Below are 18,213 nucleotides of genomic sequence, written 5' to 3'. Positions count from 1 at the left end.
AAACAGCTGCCTCTCAGGCCCCACTTCTTGCTTCTTTATTTTTTTTTTGGGTCACACCAGGTGACACTCAGGGGTTACTCCTGACTCTCCATTCAGAAACTGCTCCTGGTTCGGGGACCTGATGGGTTGCTGGGGGATCAAAACGTGGTCTGTCCTAGGTCACCATGCGCAAAGCAAGCACCTTACCACTGTGCCACCACTCCGGCCCGTTTCTTTATTTTTTATTTTATTTTTTTGTTTTTTTTTTGGGTCACACCCAGCAACGATCGGGAGTTACTCCTGGATCTATGCTCAGAAATTGCTCCTGGCAGGCACGGGGGACCATATGGGATGCTGGGATTCGAACCAACCACCTTAGGTCCTAGGTCGGTTACTTGCAAGGCAAACACCGCTGTGCTCTCTCTCCAGCCCGTTTATTTTTTAATTTTTTTTCTTTTGTTTTTGAGCCACACCCAGTGCTCAGAGGTTACTCCTTGCTCTGCACTCAGAAATCACTCCTAGAAGGCTCAGGGGACTATATGGGATATCGGGGATCAAACTCAGGTCGACCCGGGTCAGTTGCATGCAAGGCAAACACCATACTGTGCTATCCCTCCAGCCCCTATTTTTTAATTTTTCAGCTAAACCCAGTGATGTTCAGAGGTTCCTCCTGAACCTGTGTTTACAGATCACTCCTAGCAGTGCTCGGGGAGCCATATGAAATGCTGGAAACTGAATCCAGGTCAGCCCACGTGCAAGGCAAATGCCCTTTCCACTGTACTATCGCTCTGGCACCTGAAATTTTTCTTTATTATTTCATTTTATTGGGGGAGGGGCGCTTGGGGCCACACCCAGAAGTGCTCAGAGCTTACTCCTGGCTCTATGCTCAGTGGCCACTCGTCTTGAGACTAACAGACAATCCTGCTATATCAGGCAGTGAGAAGCAGGGCTTTATCGCTTATACAGAGCGACTGAAGCCTATTCCTTCCAGCACCGTCTAACTCTTTTAATATCTTTTCCTCCACGACCGGACGTACAGGAGTAATGGAAGCAACGTGCTCTTTTGCTGCAAGAATGGGTGGAAAATGTCAAAATCTACTTTCTGAATTTTCTTTAAATAGTCCTCCAGGGCAACCTGGGAAAAGAAAAACAGTGTATGATGAGAAAAGTGGTCTCTTCTTCATCTCTTTTTCAGTTATTCCTAACTTGCAAGATTTTATTATTTTCATAATTTCCACTAGGGAGCCTTGCCCCGTCCACACACAAACCGAAGGCCCCTCCTTCTTAGCACGTGGGCACAGCGCCCCCTAGAAGCACATGTAAGAATCTGCAGCCACCTCACAGGGCGATTAATACCCCAGGCTGGGCCAAACACTAAGAAACACAGTTACTACCTACTTTTTTTTTTGGGGGGGGGGGGGGGCACTACATCCAGCAGTTCTCAGGTTATTCCTGGCTCTGTACTTAAGAATCACTCTTTGCAGGCTCAAGAAATCACATGGAATTTCCCGAAATCAACCACGTGTCAGCTACATGCAAGGCAAATGCCCTACCAATTGCCATTGCTCCAGCCCTACTACTTACATTTTAAGCCCTCTGCATACCACAGAAGAGAGCTGTGTGAATGTGTGAATGCCTCAGATTAGAACAGCCCAGAAGTTTGAAAGAGGAGGGAAAAATAATAACAAAATCCTCTCATAAAACAAAGGGGCCAGAGAGATAATACAATGGATAGGGGATTTGCCTTGTACACAGCTGACCCAGGTATGATCCCCAGTACCACCCCTCCTATACGATACCCAAAATCTCACAGGAGTTACCCTGAATGCAGAGACAGGCAGGAGAAAGCCTTGAGAACTGTCAGGTATGGTCCCAGAAAAAAAAAAAAAAAGGCAGTACAATGTACATTTGAGTTAGGTGGCCAGATGCAATACAACAGACAAGTGTGTGTGTGTGTGTGTGTGTGTGTGTGTGTGTGTGTGAGGGGGGGGGAGAGAGGGAGAGAGAGAACACAGAGCAAAGGATGGAGAGAGACCGAGAGAGAACAAACACAGAGCAAAGGATGTTTCTGTTTATAAAGTTCAGAAACAAAACTAAGCAAATTATTTTTTTTATTTTTTTTTCTTTGTTTTTGGGCCACACCTGACAGCACTTAGGGGTTACTTCTGGCTTTGCATTCAGAAATCGACCCTGGCAGGCTCAGGGGACCATGTGGGATGCCAGGGACCAAACCCAGGTCCTTACTGGGTCAGTTGCGTGCAAGGCAAATGGCCTTCCACTGTGCTATTGCTGCAGCCCCTAAGCAAACTCTTTTATTTATTTGTTTGTTTGTTTGTTTGTTTGTTTTTGTTTTTTTTGGTCACACCCAGCAGTGTTCAGGGGTTACTCCTGGTTCTAGGCTCAGAAATCGCCCCTGGCAGGCACAAAAGACCATATGGGATGCCGGGATTCAAACCACCATCCTTCTGCATGAAAGGCAAACGCCTTACCTCCATGCTATGTCTCTGGCCCCCCTAAGCAAACTCTTTATGAAAAGGTACAAAGCCTTGGGGCTGGAGCAATATGACAGTGGGGAGGTCTGGTGCTTGCTTTGAAGGTGGCCAATCCAGGTTCAATCATTGGCACCCCATATGGTACCCTGGGCCTGGCAGGAGTAAACCCTGAGAACAGAACCAGGAGTAAGCCCTGAGCATAGCCAGGTGTGGTGGAAGAAGAAAGGTAGGTGGGAGGGAGAAAAGAAGGGAGGAAAGGAAGGGAAGGGAAGGGGAGGAAAGAAGAGGAGAAGGGAGAGGAAAGAAGAGGGGAGGGGAGGAGAAATAATGGGAAAGGAAGGGAGGAAAAAAATGGGGAGTAAGGGAGAGGAGGGGATAGGACTTGGATGCAGCATCGAGGTAGTCACTTCATTGTCCACCGAGGGTCTCAAGGCCAAGGTCTGTTTAAAAGCCCTGTGCATGCCTGGGCTGGGGAGGAGGGGCACCCTGAGCTGGCAGAAAATCACTGCCTGAACAACAGTGTGTAAATGGTGAGAGGAGCCGCTACCAACAGGAGTGCAGTTCGTGAGATGGACAGAAATGCCCCTATAGGGGGCCGGAGAGATAACACAGTGGTAGGGCGTTTGCCTTGCAAGCGGCTGACCCAGGACCAACGGTGGTTCGAATCCCGGCATCCCATATGGTCCCCCGTGCCTGCCAGGAGCGATTTCTGAGCACAGCCAAGAGTAACCCCTAAGTGCAGCCAGATATGACCCCAAAACAAAAAACAAACAAAGAAATTCCCCTATAAGTGGAAGGGAGGGAGAGACGGACACAGGGATGACCCTGTGAAGGGACAGGGCTGAGCGGGGGAGCAGGCTCAGAGATGCCTCCCAGGAAGGAGAGAATGGAGTAGAGATCCTAGTTCCCTTTATATGGCCAGAAATCGAGAACATTGAGAAGGTTATAATGTGGGGCTCTGGGTGCATGAGTGGCATAGCCTGAAGCTTACATACATCAGGCCGGGGAAATAAATAAGACAAAGAAAGAGTCCATGGCACCCCCAGGAAATCTCATCTCCAATGTTTGCATGTGAGCACTGGGCTGGAGACAGAAAGGGGCAGAAGCAAATCTTCTCGTAGCTATTTTGGTTTATTTGTTTCTGTATTGGGGCCATACCATGCAATGCTCGAGGGTTCTTCCTGGTGGTGCTCGGGGGACCCTAGGGGATGCCAGGGATCAAACCCATATTGGCCTTGTGTGAGGCAAGTACCCTGCCCACTGTCCTAGTGCTCTGGTCCAGACTTCAGGATCGCAGGACATGGCCAGAAATACAAGATTCCAGGACGACCCTACAGACTGATCAAAGGCCACGGAGGTGAGAAAAGCAGGCACCAGGTTCACTTGTAGGCACATGTCACAGCCCTAGACATTGGTGGGGTCACAGCCTCTCTGGGGTCTGCTCTGCCTGGGTCCCAAGAGAGAGGAACAGGATCCTACAAACCAGAACTATGCCAATAACAACTAGGAAATATAACCAGGAAACAACCAGGAAAGTCCTCCTAGACTCGCTTCCTGTGACCACGATTCTCGAGGTGAGGGTCAGTGGGTGAGAAATTCCCAGGGCCAAGGTCACAAAGTGGCACAGTGGGGTCAAACCAAAACAAAGCCTTCTGGCTGTGGGGAGCAGCATCTAGCTATAGAGGGTGCCCCCAGCTGAGGAGGACAGAGAAGACAAGCCTGCTAAGCAGGAGGGAGCCTGCCAGCTGCCCACAGGAGCCCCAACCCCAAGTCAGACATATCTGTGGGCACATCCTGGGCTCATCCTACCGTCTGCAGAAAGGCAGGAAACGCAGGTGTGGGGACGTTCTGGTGGAAAGATCGAGCCTGTGAAAGGAGAAGAAAGCAGGTGCTGAGATGAGACTATTGTTTGATTTTGGAGCCACACCCTAGCGTTCAGGAGTCACTCCTGGCTCTGCACTCAGGATCACTCCTGATAGTGCTTGGGACCATGTGGGATGCCAGGGATCAAACTCAGGCTGGCCTTGTGCCTCAGGCCCCCAGGTCTAAGTAGTCTGGTAACTGGGGTTGGAATAATAGTACAGTGAGAAGGGCGTTTGCCTTATACACAGGCGACCTGGGTTGGATTCCTCAGAATCACACAGGGTCCCCCAAGCCTGAGAATAAATTTTTTTTTTTTTTTTTGCTTTTTGGGCCACACCCTGTGGCACTCAGTGGTTACCCCTGGCTATGCGCTCAGAAATAGCTCCTGGCTTGGGGGACCATATGGGACTCAGGGAATCAAACCAAGGTCCATCCTGGGTTAGCTGTGTGCAAGGCAAATGCCCTATTGCTGTGTTATCACTTTGACCCCCCCCTTTTTTGGTCACACTCAGTGACACTCAGGGGTTACTCCTGGCAATGCACTCAAAAACTGCTCCTGGCTTAACCATATGGGACGCCAGGGTATCAAATCGCGGTCGGTCCTAGGTTAGGGCGCACAAGGCAGATGCCTTACATCCTGCAACACTGCTCTGGTCCCTCCGGCCCAAGTTTTTTTTGGCTTTGTTTTGAGGTCACATCCGGCAGGACTCAGGGGCTACTCCTGGCTCTACGCTCAGAAATCGCTCCCAGCAGGCTCGGGGGACCATATGGGATGCCGGGATTCGAACCACCGTCCTTCTACATGCAAGGCCTTACCTCCATGCTATCTTTCCAGCCCCAAGTTTTTGTTTTTGGGCCATACCTGGCAGCACTCAGGGGCTACTCCTGGCTCTGTGTTCATAAATCATTCTTGGCAGGCTTAGAGGACCATATGGGATGCCAGTAATCAAATCCAGGTCCATCCTGGTTCAGCTATATGCAAGGCAAATGCCCTACCGCTGTGCTATCTCTCTGGCCCCATCAAGAAGAATAATTTCTAGTGTAGAACCAGGAGTAAACTCTGAGCACTGCCAGGTATAGCCCAAAAACCAAAACCAAAACAAACAAACAAAAAAATTCTGGCAATAGGGCCGGAGCAGTGGCACAGTGGTAGGGCGTTTGCCTTGCACGCGCTAACTTAGGATGGACTGCAGTTTGATCCCCCAGTGTCCCTGATGGTCCCCCAAGCCAGGAGCGATTTCTGAGTACATAGCTAGGAGTAACCCCTCAGCATCACTGGGTGTGGCCCAAAAAGAACAACAACAACAACAAAAATCTGGCAATAAGCACTGGCTCTGGAAAGTCAATGAAAGCCAACAATGTGAGGAGTTTGACCCTGGGAAACCAGAGGAGAAGCTGGAGCGCTCCCTAGAGGCAGAACGAGGGCTGGGCCAGGCCTTGGTGGGGGGCGGGCATGGGGAGGGAGACACAGCTGGATCCACAGTCCAGGACACTGCTTCAAATAGCTGGGTGCCAGCTGGGTTGGCCCCCCTTGTCTGAGGGTTCTGAGGGGCGGAAGTGCCAGACACCACCCTCTCCTCACCCATACTTGCTCACCCCACTCCCCAGAGCCCCCCAAGAAACAAGGGCCCCACTCACATGCTCAAGGTGCAAGTGGGCCTGGCTGGCAATGTCATAGATCACATCTCGCACGTGCTTGTCCCGCTTCTTCCGAACAAAATCCTCCTGGGAGGCGCCATGCTGTGGGGAGGAGGGGACGAAGGGGAGCAGAATCAAGAGCCCCAGAACCAGGTCAGATGGGGTTGAGCATGGCTCCCTAGTGCACTGAACCAGGAGTCACTCCTGAGCAGTTCCAAGTGTGACTCTAAAAACAAACCATCCCCCCAAAATAAAACTCAAAAAGGGACCAGAGCAGTGGGGCAAGCAGTAGGGCATTTGCCTTGCACGCAGCTGAGTTAGAAAGGACTGTGTTCGGTCCCCCTGAGTCCCATATGGTCCCCCGAGCCAGGAGCGATTTCAGCACAGAACCAGGAGTAACCCCCGAACATCATCAGGTATGGCCCAAAAACAAACAAACAAAAATATCCTCAAAAAGAAAATGGGTCAAAGCATCAAATAAATAGTGAGGTTTAACCACTGTCTATAAACAAATGGGATTACATTAAACTGAAAAGCTTCTGCAATGCAAAGGAAAGTGACGAGGGTAAAAAGGTCACCCTTGGAATGGGAGAAACTATTCATACAACACCCATTAGAAAAGGGGCTAATATCTAAGATATATAAGGTACTGACAGAACTTAACAAGAAAAAACATCTAACCCCATCAAACAATGGGGAGAAGAAATGAACAGACAATTCCTCAAAGAAACACAAATGGCCAAAAGACACAAGGAAAAATGCTCCACCTCACTAATCATCAGGGAGATGCAAATCAAAACAACATTAAGATATCATTTCAAATGTTGCACTGGTGATGGGTGGTGTTCTTTACATGACTGAAACCCAAAAACAATCATGTATGTAATCAAGGTGTTTAAATAAAAAAATAAAAATTAAAAAAAAAAAAAAAGATATCATTTCATGCCACAGAGACTGGCACACATCACAAAGAACAAGAACAATCTTAGTGATGGTGGGGATGTGGGAGAAAGGAACTCTTAATCACTGCTCGTGGGAATGCCGTCTAGTCTAGCCTTTATGGAAAACTACATGGGGATTCCTCAAAAAACTGAGGAAATTGAGCTCCCGTATGATCCTAGGGTATACCCTACGAACACAGAAACACAATACAATAATGCTCTCTGCACTATGTCCATAGCATCACTACTTACAATTGCCAGAATCTGGAAATAACCCAGATGCCCAACAACAGATGAGTGGCTAGAGAAACTGTAGTACATCTATACAATGGAATAGTATGCAATTGTTAGAAGAAATGAAGTCATGAAATTTGCTAATACATGGATGGATTTAGAGAATATTATGTTGAGAGAAATAAGTCAGAGGGAGAGAAATAAGCACAAAATAGTCTCACTCATCTATGGGATCTAAGAAAAATAAAAGACAATATAATAACACCCAGAGACAACAGAGATGAGGGCTGGAAGGTCTAGCCCAGGGGTGGCGAACAAGTTCGACACAAAGAGCCAAAATTTTAAACTGTGAGAGTCAGAGAGCCACACCACGCAGTGACCTGCCAAAACAGACAAATACTCACACAAAAGCATATAATTTTAACAATAATATATTAAACACATTGCATTTTGCCATTTTGAGTGAGGGTAAAAAACACTGTTCGCCACCCCTGTTAGCCCATGATAACAAGCTTATCACAAAGAGTGGTAAGTGCAGTTAGAGAAATAACTAACAGCTACCATGACAATGATAGAGAGAAAAATACAATGCCTGTCTTGAAGACAGGCAGGGTTGGGGGCAGATAGGAAATAGGGGGCAATGGTGGCAGAAGGTTTGCACAGTGAAGGGGTGTTTGCATTTTATAGCTGAGACCCAATTAGAAACATGCTTGTAACCACTGTGCTTAAATAAAGAAAAAAATTTTTTTTTGGTTTTTGGGTCACACCCAGCACACTCAGGGGTTACTCCTGGCTCTATGCTCAGAAATCGCTCCTGGCAGGCACGGGAGACCATATGGGATACCGGGATTCAAACCACTGTCCTTCTGCATGGAAGGCAAACACCTTACCTCCATGCTATCTCGCCGGCCCCAATAAAGAAATTATTTTTTAAAAAGGTGTGAGGTTCAGAGACAAGAACGCACACAAAAGATGTCTGCATGACTCGCAGAGGGAACGAAATATACACACAGCAAAAAACAAAACAAAAAAACAAGCACACAGGGGGTCTGGAAATGCTCTAAGGGCTAGAATCAGGCTAGGCATGGGGAGGGGGTCCCTGGGTCCCCATAGTATTCTGGGAGTGCTCTCTCTCCCCCATCCCCCATAAATAAGAAAGTGAGGGGCCAGAGTGATAACACAGTGGAGAGGGCGCTTGCTTTGCATGCAGCCAACCTGTGTTCAATTCCTGACACACCACAGGGTCCCGGAGCCTGCCAGGAGTAATCCCTGAGCACTGCAGGGTGTGTTCCACAAACAAAACATAAGGAAAATAAAAAGCAAACATGGAGCATACTGAAAAGAACCAATTGGAGCCAGAGAGATAGCATGAAGGTAAGGCATTTGCCTTTCATGCAGAAGGTCGGTGGTTCAAATCCTGGCATCCCATATGGTCCCCTGAGCCTGCCAGGAGCGATTTCTGAGCATAGAGCCAGGAGTAACCCCTGAGCGCAGCCGGGTGTGACCCAAAAACCAAAAAAAAAAAAGAAAGAAAAGAAAAGAACCAATCGACGACAGTAAATCTCCAGGGAGAACAGAAGTTCCCATAAGCCAGGTTCCTTAGAAATCAAATTAAAGGCAGGCTCAGGTGGGCAGTCACTGTGGCACGCTGGAACAGAGGGCGAAAGAGAAGGAGGCATCCAGGTGAGACGACACCCAGCAGGATACTGGATCCTCCAAGTTGTCACCCTACTCAGAGGCCCGAGACAAGTAGGCCCCAGAGTGCAGCCACTAGGGGAGAAATGCTGGGTTTGAAGCACCGTGGACACAGGCTCTCAGCTCTCCCTCCCTGGTCCCAGCGAGTGCGTGGCTTGCCCTGGCCCACACCAGCCTCACCAGCGCGCAGATGTCCATGGGCAGCAGCGGCCGGCGTCGGTGGCTGTGGTAAGGCGTGGCCCGCAGGCAGGTGAGGATGCCCTGGGCCTTCCCAATGTGGCTGGCGGCGTGATCGGCGTGAATGTCCTTCACCCCTGTGGAAGCAGAGCACACAGGGCCATTCAGTCTACTCAAAAGGTAGGGCAGAGACGAGAATAGTATAGGAGGCCTCGAATGCCCCGAGAATGCTTGGGAAAAACCCAGGCCCACTGCTGGTATGGATGGGCGGCCGGCATGCAGACAGGGTAGACAGGAGTCAGCCACCTTAGCCATGTGCCAGGCTACACCCAGCAGGGGTGGGCCCAGAATTCAGGGCCTTGGGTGCACTCCCCCATCCAATACCATCTATCTTCGACCCCATGGGCCAGTCTCGATGTCTGAAAACCAGAGACCAGGGGAGCAAACTGGTAGAGTCAAGAAGCTGCCTGTCTCAGATCAGTCTCGGCACTTCAAGATCCACACAGAAGTTTTCCTTCTACCACTTTGATTTGGAACATGGGGGGACAGGCCAGTGGCCTCCCAGACTGCAGGCGACACTGTGACACGCCAAGGAAGTCCCCTACAAACACTGGATTGTCCCTGATGGCAGCCTAGGGGTGCTGATGTGCTATGATGAGGACCTGCTCGGGTATTAGAATCTGTCTAATAGGAGCCGGAGAGATGGCATGGAGTAAGGCATTTGCCTTGCATGCAGAAGGATGGTGATTCAAATCCCAGCATCTCATATGATTCCCCAGACCCTGCCTGGAGCGATTTCTGAGCATAGAGCCAGGAGTAAACCCTGAGCACTGCTGGGTGTGACCCCCCCCCAAAAAAAAAGAATCTGTCTAATAAACCTCCATGAGGTTAATTCCTTTTCTTTATTCTTTTTTGTTTTGTTTTGTTTTTTGGGGGGCCACGCCCGGTGACACTCAGGGGTTACTCCTGGCTATGCGCTCAGAAATCAGTGCCCTAGGTTAGCGCGTGCAAGGCAAACTCCCTATTGCTTGTGCCACTGCTCCCACCCTTAATTCCCTTTCTTTTCAAAAAAATTTTTTGATTTTGGGACCAGAGACATGGCAAAGCTTTAGGGTGTTTGCCTTGCATGCGGCTGACCCGGGAAGTCCTGGGTTGATTCCTGAGCAGAGCTAGGAGTGCCTGAGTGCCACCAGGTATGAGCCCTCCAAAAAAAGTTCTGTTTTTTGGGCCATACCTAGTGATGCTCAGGGGTTACTCCTGGCTCTACACTCAGGGGTCATTCCTGGCAGTACTCACGGGACCAAAAGGAATGCTGGGGATTGAACCCAGATTGGCTATGTGCAAGGCAAATGCCCTCCCTACTGTGATACAGTGTCAGGGGAAAGAAAGACTTTATTTTTATTTTTATAGCTAGTATAAAAAAAAGTTTGGTGTTGAACTGGGTCGGTCACCAAAGCATAAATAGGTTTCTTCTTTAAGAAACAGAAGTAGCAGGCCCGGAGAGATAGCACAGCGGCGTTTGCCTTGCAAGCAGCCGATCCAGGACCAAAGGTGGTTGGTTCGAATCCCGGTGTCCCATATGGTCCCCCGTGCCTGCCAGGTGCTGTTTCTGAGCAGACAGCCAGGAATAACCCCTGAGCACCGCCGGGTGTGGCCCAAAAACCAAAAAAAAAAAAAAAAAAAAAAGAAACAGAAGTAGGGGCCGGAGAGATAGCATGGAGGTAAGGCGTTTGCCTTTCATGCAGAAGGTCATCAGTTCAAATCCCGGCGTCCCATTTGGTCCCCCGTGCCTGCCAGGAGCAATTTCTGAGCATGGAGCCAGGAATAACCCCTGAGCACTGCCGGGTGTGACCCAAAACCACACACACACACACACACACACACACACACACACACACACAAAGAAACAGAAGTAGGGGCCGGAGAGATAGCATGGAGGTAAGGCGTTTGCCTTTCATGCAGGTCATCAGTTCAAATCCCGGCGTCCCATTTGGTCCCCCATGCCTGCCAGGAGCAATTTCTGAGCATGGAGCCAGGAATAACCCCTAAGCACTGCCGGGTGTGACCCAAAACCACACACACACACACACACACACAAAAAGAAACAGAAGGGCCCGGAGAGATAGCACAGCGGCGTTTGCCTTGCAAGCAGCCGATCCAGGACCAAAGGTGGTTGGTTCGAATCCCGGTGTCCCATATGGTCCCCCGTGCCTGCCAGGAGCTATTTCTGAGCAGACAGCCAGGAGTAACCCCTGAGCACCGCTGGGTGTGGCCCAAAAACCAAAAAAAAAAAAACAAAAAAAAAAAAAAAAAAAAAAAAAAAAAACAAAAAGAAACAGAAGTAGTGGGGCTGAAGCGATAGCACAGCAAAGAGGGTGTTTGCCTTACACATGATGGACCTGGGTTCAATTTCCGGCATCCCATATGGTCCCCTAAGTAGAGCCAGGAGTAACCCCTGAACACCATTGGGTGTGTCAAAAAAAAAAATAAAAAAGAATGAAGAAACAGAAGTAGAACATGAAGCCAATCTCTTACCCAGGATTTCTAGAGTCAGATAGAGAAGTGAGCTCTGCGTGTTTTCCGCATAACTTTCCAGCTCCTGAATATTCCGGTAGGGTTTGTCATCTAAATCTTTCTCCTGAAGCCAAACAAAGTGTAAATAAACTTTACTGACCTGTCAATTCGTTGCATTAATTATTTAAAAGTCCTAGTTGTGGTGGATGGTGAATGAGGCCTTTCTCAGCTCGGCCTGCGCCTGCAGCCCCTTTGGTCTGTGGGTTCAGGATGATCCACCGCAGTCAGATGAAGTCTCAGGAGACATTCAGCTTTATTACAAGGCCCTAACTGCCATGTACATATTCCTCACATGACCTCTAAGGTAAGCAGCCCCTCTGCATCTATCCTATTGATCTTCCTTGTGCACCTGCCTCTCACCAGCTGTGGGAGGGTCTCACCATCCAGGTAAGGTAGGCAGCAAGTTGGGGGAGGGGTAGCAGTCAATAACTAATAAAAGCACTGTGTCTTTGTCCTAATGAATTCAATGATAAAGAATATCAGTGATTTAGGATTACTGCTAAAGCCAATAACATGAGATTAAAATTGGGGCCAGAGCTAAGGCACAGCACACTGAGGTATTTGACTTGCACAGAGTCAACCTGGGTTTGATCCCCAGCATCCTAGATGGTCCCCCTAGCCCTGCTAGGAGTGATCCCTGAGTGCACTAGGGAGGCAGAGAGAGAAGGAAAGAGAAAAGGAGAGAGGGGGGGAGGATAATGATCGCAAAATGAAAGGAAAAAAAGATAAATATCTTCCACTTACTCTTTCCTCAATGATTTTCATAAGCCACCTTTTAGTCAACTTATGTCTTTTGATGGCCTACAAATAAATAATAAAACAAACCATAAATGAAATAAAGTGTTTTAAGTCTTTGGAAAATGTTAGAAACAACTGTAAACCTGGATAAAACAAAGAAACCAAATAAATACAAACCCTGGGAAGGAAACAAAGGCAAAACCAACATTCCCAGAACCACATTTCAGAATCATTTCCAGGACTTCCAGGGCCTGGGAAAAGGTGTCATGGTCTGAACCAGGCTTAGCATGCAGGGGCCCAGGTCCCATCCTTTGTTTGTTTTTTTTTTTTTTTTTTTTTTTTTGGTTTTTGGGCCACACCCGGCAGTGCTCAGGGGTTACTCCTGACTGTCTGCTCAGAAATAGCTCCTGGCAGGCACGGGGGACCCTATGGGACACCGGGATTCGAACCAACCACCTTAGGTCCTGGATCGGCTGCTTGCAAGGCAAACAATGCTGTGCTATCTCTCCGGGTCCATGGGTCCCATCCCTTGTAACCCAGGGTTCCCCCAATACAGCTGGGAGTGACACCCAAGCACCACCAGGTATGATCACCCCACAGAAAAAGAAAGTCCTCCTGCCAGAAAACAGACAGCACTTAGAGGAAAATGACAGTGGATTGTCCTAAGCGGAGTCAGTATGACGGAATCTACCTCTCTGTCCAAATTTGGATACTTGGGTCACTGTGATCTTAGACATTTGGCGGGGGCCCCCCCCCCCCCCCCCCCCCCCCCCCGCACACCCAGCGGCACTCAGGGGTTCCTCCTGGCAGGCTCGAGGACCATATGGGATGCTGGGATTTGAACCAGGGTTCGTCCTGCGTTGGCTGCATGCAAAGCAAACACCCTACAGGTGTGCTATCGCTCCAGCCCCTGATCATAGACATTTTATTGACAAATATAAGTTTTGTTTTTAAATTTTATTTTAGGAAGGGCCACACCCAGCAGTGTTCAGGGTTACTCCTGGTGGGTTCAAAGAACCATAATAGGATGCTGGGGATCGAACCCAGATCAGGCACATGCAAGGCAAACGCCTTAACCACTGTGCTATTGCTCTGATTCCCTTGTTGGTGTTTTTTATTTGTTTTGTCTATGTAGTTTTCTTTCCTCCAATGCCAAGGATTCAGGCCAACGTTTCATGAACACAAGGCAAGTACCCTACAGCCAACCTAACACATAGCCTCAAATCCAGAATATTTTGAACACCAAAATCTTGTACTGAATTATAAACAAGTAAAAAAGAAAATAGGAATGTATAAGCCTATACCAATAGACAAGAAACTGAGTCAGGGAAGAAATAGGGCCAGGGAGTTAGCACAGAAAATAGAGCACTTTCCTTAAAAAAGGTTGACCTGGGTACAATCCCAAACGGTCTGCCCCAGGCTTTCAGGCAAGATTCTCAAATGTAGAGCCACATAAACCCTGAGCACAGCTCCAGGTGACCTCACACAAAACAAAACCGAAAGAACGTTAGCAGAGGGTTGGAGAGATACACAGCAAGGAGGAAGGACCCTTTCCCCTTCATGTGGCTCACCCAGGTTCAAACCCCAGTATCCCATATGGTCCCCTGAGCCCTCCAGAAGTGATCCCAGTGGGCAGACCCCAAAGTAAGCTCTGAGCACTGCCAAATGTGATCCCCCCAAAAAACAAAACAGAGAATATCTGCACTTCAGTGACCACTTCCTTCTTCCTCTGCAGCAAGGAGGGCCTGGGTTTGGTTCCTAGCAGCCCATATGGTCCTCTGAGCCTTGTCAGGAGAGATTCCTGAATAGAGTGAGGAGTAAGCCTTGAGCATCGCTGGGTGTGCCCCACCCCATAAAAAATGTTTAAAAAAGAAAAAAAAATTTAGACATGCAACAATCTCGCACCAAAAAAAAAAAAAAAACAACAACAACAACAAAAAAAAACCAACCAAAAAAACCCATCAAATAGAAATGTATGGCATAGGGGCTGAAGAGATAGTACAGCAGTAGGGCGTTTGCTTGCATGCAGCCAATCCAGGACAAACAGTTATTCAAATCCCGGCATCCTACATGGTCCCCCGAGCCAGCCAAGAGCAATTTCTGAGTGAGGCCAGAAGTAATCCCTGAGCACTGCCAGGTGTGACCCAAAAACCAAAAAAAAAAAAAAAGAAATAAAGAAAGAAATGTATGGCAAAAAAAGAGGGCTGCATGCCCCCCAACATTGTTTTTCCTCACTGAATGTTGCCAGTGGATTTTTAGGGGGAGCGGGAGTCTCATTCCTACAAAACAGAGAGGCATGGCGGGAAATACCCCAGAGACCTGACCACTGAAATCTCGGTTTCTTGTGCACACACATAGGCTGACCACCAAAGCCAGGCTGGTTTGAGAGTTGGAGCCCCCCCTCCACTGTCCTGGTGGGGCCCAGTAAATCCTCACCTTCCCCAGTTCGACGGCCACAGGCTGCGGAGGGGGGCTGTCCCCCTGGAACATCCCCTCCACCGCGTTCTTCCAGAAGTGTAGGCGCATCTGTCCCAGGGTTTTCTCTGACACTGAGTCTTTAACCTGCCAACAGAGGTTAGAGAGGCCCATGAACACAGGCAACGGACGGACAGACCGACAGAGCGTCATTCCAAACACCTGTTTTCCCTTCCCCTTGAATTACATATCAGCTAGTCATTATCATTATTGGTAGTTACCCCTCCCCATGCCCTACACTTTCTATTAAATATTAATATCACCTAGATGGCCAGGTCTACTCATACCTGGGAGGGGGAGGGGTATCTTAAATAAAGAATAAGAGAGTTGACAAGGGGGAGAAAGTTGAGCCAGATACAGAGAGCTGCAGAGAGCAAGAAAAAAGGAGCAAGGAACCTTGGTCAGGAGGAAGAAAGACAGAGAGAGCTCCTGGGAGAAAGAGAAGGAGACGAATTAGGCAGACATGGCGCAAAGTCCGCACATGGATAGGACCAATGGAATAAACCGAGTTGACTCCAATAAAACTCTGACTGCTTGTGATTACTTCTAGACCATTATCCTGCGCCTTTAGACCCACCAGGCACCGTGCTGTGCAGAGAAAGGCCTCACCCCAACCTAGGACACAACAATTAGTGTCTTAAAGTTGCCAATTAGTGGGTGTTTGACCAAAGACATGAAGGTCTGTTGGAGTAACCAGTCAAAGGTCTACGTATAAAACTAGGAGCGGATGGCAAGGGTAGAGGTGAAGGCTCTTGCACGAGGTACCTGGTCACCTAAGATCCTCAGCACTGCCAGGATGACCCCTGAGCAGAGTCAGAAAAAGGCTCTAAGCACCCTCAAGTATGACCCAGAATTTCCTTATATGTTAAAATAAGAGGGGTTCCTTTAGAAATAAATCACAAGGAATAATTTGCAGCCGTCAGGATGAAGTCATAAAATTTTCCTATACATGGATGTATATGGAATCTATTTGCTGAGTGAAATAAGTCAGAGGGAGAGAGATAGATGCAGAATAGTCTCACTCACTATGGTTTTAAGAAAAATAAAAGTCATTTTTGCAACAATCCTTAGAGACAATGAGAGGAGGGCTGGAACGTCCAGCTTACTTCATGAAGCTCACCACAAAGAGTGGTGAGTGCAGTTATAGAAATAACTACACTGAGAACTACCATAACCATGTGAATGGATGAGGAACTGGATAGCCTACTGAGAGTATAGGTGGGGGTGGGGTGGGATGGAGGGAGATTTGGGACATTGGTGGTGGGAATGTTGCACCAGTGAAGGGGGGTGTTCTTCACATGACTGAAACCCAACTACAATCATGTCTGTCATCAAGGTGTTTAAATAAAGATATATATAAAAGAAAGAAATCACAAGGAAGAGAGAAGAGTTGAATGAAAAGGGATTTAAGAGAAACCAAACATTTCCAACAAATAGGACTTGTTTGAATCATGATCTGAAGAGACAACTGGGAAAACCCATCACTGAATGTTTTTTTCTTTTTTGGGCCACACCCTTTTGATGCTCAGGGATTACTCGTGTCTAGGCGCTCAGAAATTGCCCCTGGCTTGGGGGGACCATATGGGATGCTGGGATTCGAAACACGGTCTTTCTTCATGCAAGGCTAATGCCCTACCTCCATGCTATCTCTCTGGCCCCATAAAGGGAGAGTTCTTTTTTTTTTGTCTTTTTGTTTGTTTGTTTTTGGTTTAGGGGTCACTCCGGGTGGTGGTCGGGGGTTCCTCCTGGTTCTGCACTCAGAAGTCACTCCTGGCAGGCTTAGGGGACCATAGGGGACGTCAGGATTCAAACCGCGGTCTGTTTGGGTCAACCGCATACAAAACAGGCGCCTTACCCTGTAGATCATTCCCACTCAGGAGCGATTTCTGAGGTCAGAGCCAGGAATAAACCCTGATTGTTCCCGGGTGTGGCCCCCAAACAAAACAAAAACAAAACAAAAGGAAAGAAACACTCCAGGGGCTGAAGAGGTAGCACAGCAGTAGGACTTTTGCCTTGCACGCAGCTGACCCAGAATGGACAGTGGTTCCAATCTCAGCATCCCATGTGTCCCGTCCCCTCCCCAGCCTGCCAGGAGTATTTCTGAGCGCAGAGCCAGGAGTAACCCCTGAGCACCACCGGGTGTGACCCCCCGTCCAAAAAATAAAACAGAAACACTCTGGCAGAGGACAATACAGGGTGCCTGGGATCCAACCTGGGCCAGCCAAGTGCAAGGCAAGCATCGGCCCAGTACTATCGCTCCAGCCCCAGCAGTGCTCAGGTGGCCAAGTGGGATCCCAGTCATCAAACCTGGGTTGCAAGGCAAGTACCCTACCCACTGTCTTGTCTCTTCAGCCCCCGCCAGCAGAAGGTCTTTGGAGGGGAGTAATACCAGCCTGAGCCAGCTCCACGTTGAAGGCCCGCAGCGCGACGGCAGAGGCCCTGGCACCCGCGGGCAGCAGCAGCGAACACAAGTAGCCTTCGTAGTCGCGTTTCCTGCAACACAGGCGAGAGGGGGACATGCCCGTCACAGGCAGCCCGGACACGAACTGGACCTGTCGAACACAGGGGAGGCCACACTGGCTGCTGGGTCTCAGAGTTTAGGCATCACAGGGAAAGGTCCCATCCCCTGGACCTCGATTGGGATAGTCTGACTTGGGGAGGAGCTGGGATGTCAGTTCCAGGCCCACTCGGTGTCAGTGCGGGTTCAGTCAAGCTGCAGGAAGAGGAGTCGCCTTTGGCATAAGTGACTCCATTAGGCATTGGCATTCATTCAGGTTTGTGGGGCTGTTTCTGTGCGTCCTTCTCGGGGGAGGTTCCAGGACTACGCTCAGGGGTGCTGGAGTGCCAGGCCCCAACACGCCAGGCGCACATCTGTCTCCCCACACCTGAACGCAGGGTTTTAAACTACAGAAGCACCCCCTAGTGTCCCCCGAGCCTGCCAGGGCGGTTTCTGAGCGTACAGCCGGGAGGATCCCCAAATTGAGCACTGCCCGGTGGGACCCTAAGACCAGAAGTAAATGCGATACAGAAGCAGGGCTGGTGCGATGGCACAGTGCGTCAGTGCTCGCCCGCTGACCCGTGGGGCCCAGCGACCCCAAGCCCGCCTCCGGGCAGCCCTCCGGCCCCGCCGACGCTCACCGCAGCAGCGCCAGGCAGAAGCGCTCGGCTCCCGCCACGGCCGCCCCGCCGCCCGCCGCCACGCTCCGCCCGCAGCCCGCGGGCCCCGGGAGCCGCCGCGCGCGCGCCCACAGGCCACGGGGCGGCGCGAGGCTCCGGCGGAGGAGACCGCAGGCCGCCATGGACGCCGCCATGACACCCGCGCCGCGACCTGCGACCCCGCGGCGCTCGACCAATGGGGCCCGGCCACGCCCCCTCCCGCTTCGAGGCCACGCCCCTGGCCGCGGCGG

At 49.7% G+C, this 18,213-nt stretch overlaps 1 protein-coding gene across 1 annotated transcript; it reads right to left on the bottom strand.

The window, feature by feature from the left end:
* Positions 1-966: 966 nt before the first annotated feature.
* Positions 967-17,986, bottom strand: NDUFAF6 (NADH:ubiquinone oxidoreductase complex assembly factor 6). Its single transcript, XM_049773949.1, has 9 exons — positions 17,945-17,986; positions 17,196-17,299; positions 14,768-14,893; positions 12,338-12,394; positions 11,555-11,657; positions 9,023-9,156; positions 5,973-6,074; positions 4,281-4,337; positions 967-1,114 (listed from the first exon to the last, which is right to left on the bottom strand). The coding sequence occupies exons 3-9, from the start codon at positions 14,855-14,857 to the stop codon at positions 986-988; spliced, it is 672 nt and encodes a 223-aa protein (XP_049629906.1). The 5' UTR covers positions 14,858-14,893; positions 17,196-17,299; positions 17,945-17,986; the 3' UTR covers positions 967-985.
* Positions 17,987-18,213: the final 227 nt, after the last annotated feature.

Source organism: Suncus etruscus, chromosome 5, assembly GCF_024139225.1.
Source record: "Suncus etruscus isolate mSunEtr1 chromosome 5, mSunEtr1.pri.cur, whole genome shotgun sequence".
Taxonomy (NCBI): Eukaryota; Metazoa; Chordata; class Mammalia; order Eulipotyphla; family Soricidae; genus Suncus; species Suncus etruscus.
This window is presented reverse-complemented; position numbering and strand designations above follow the sequence as displayed.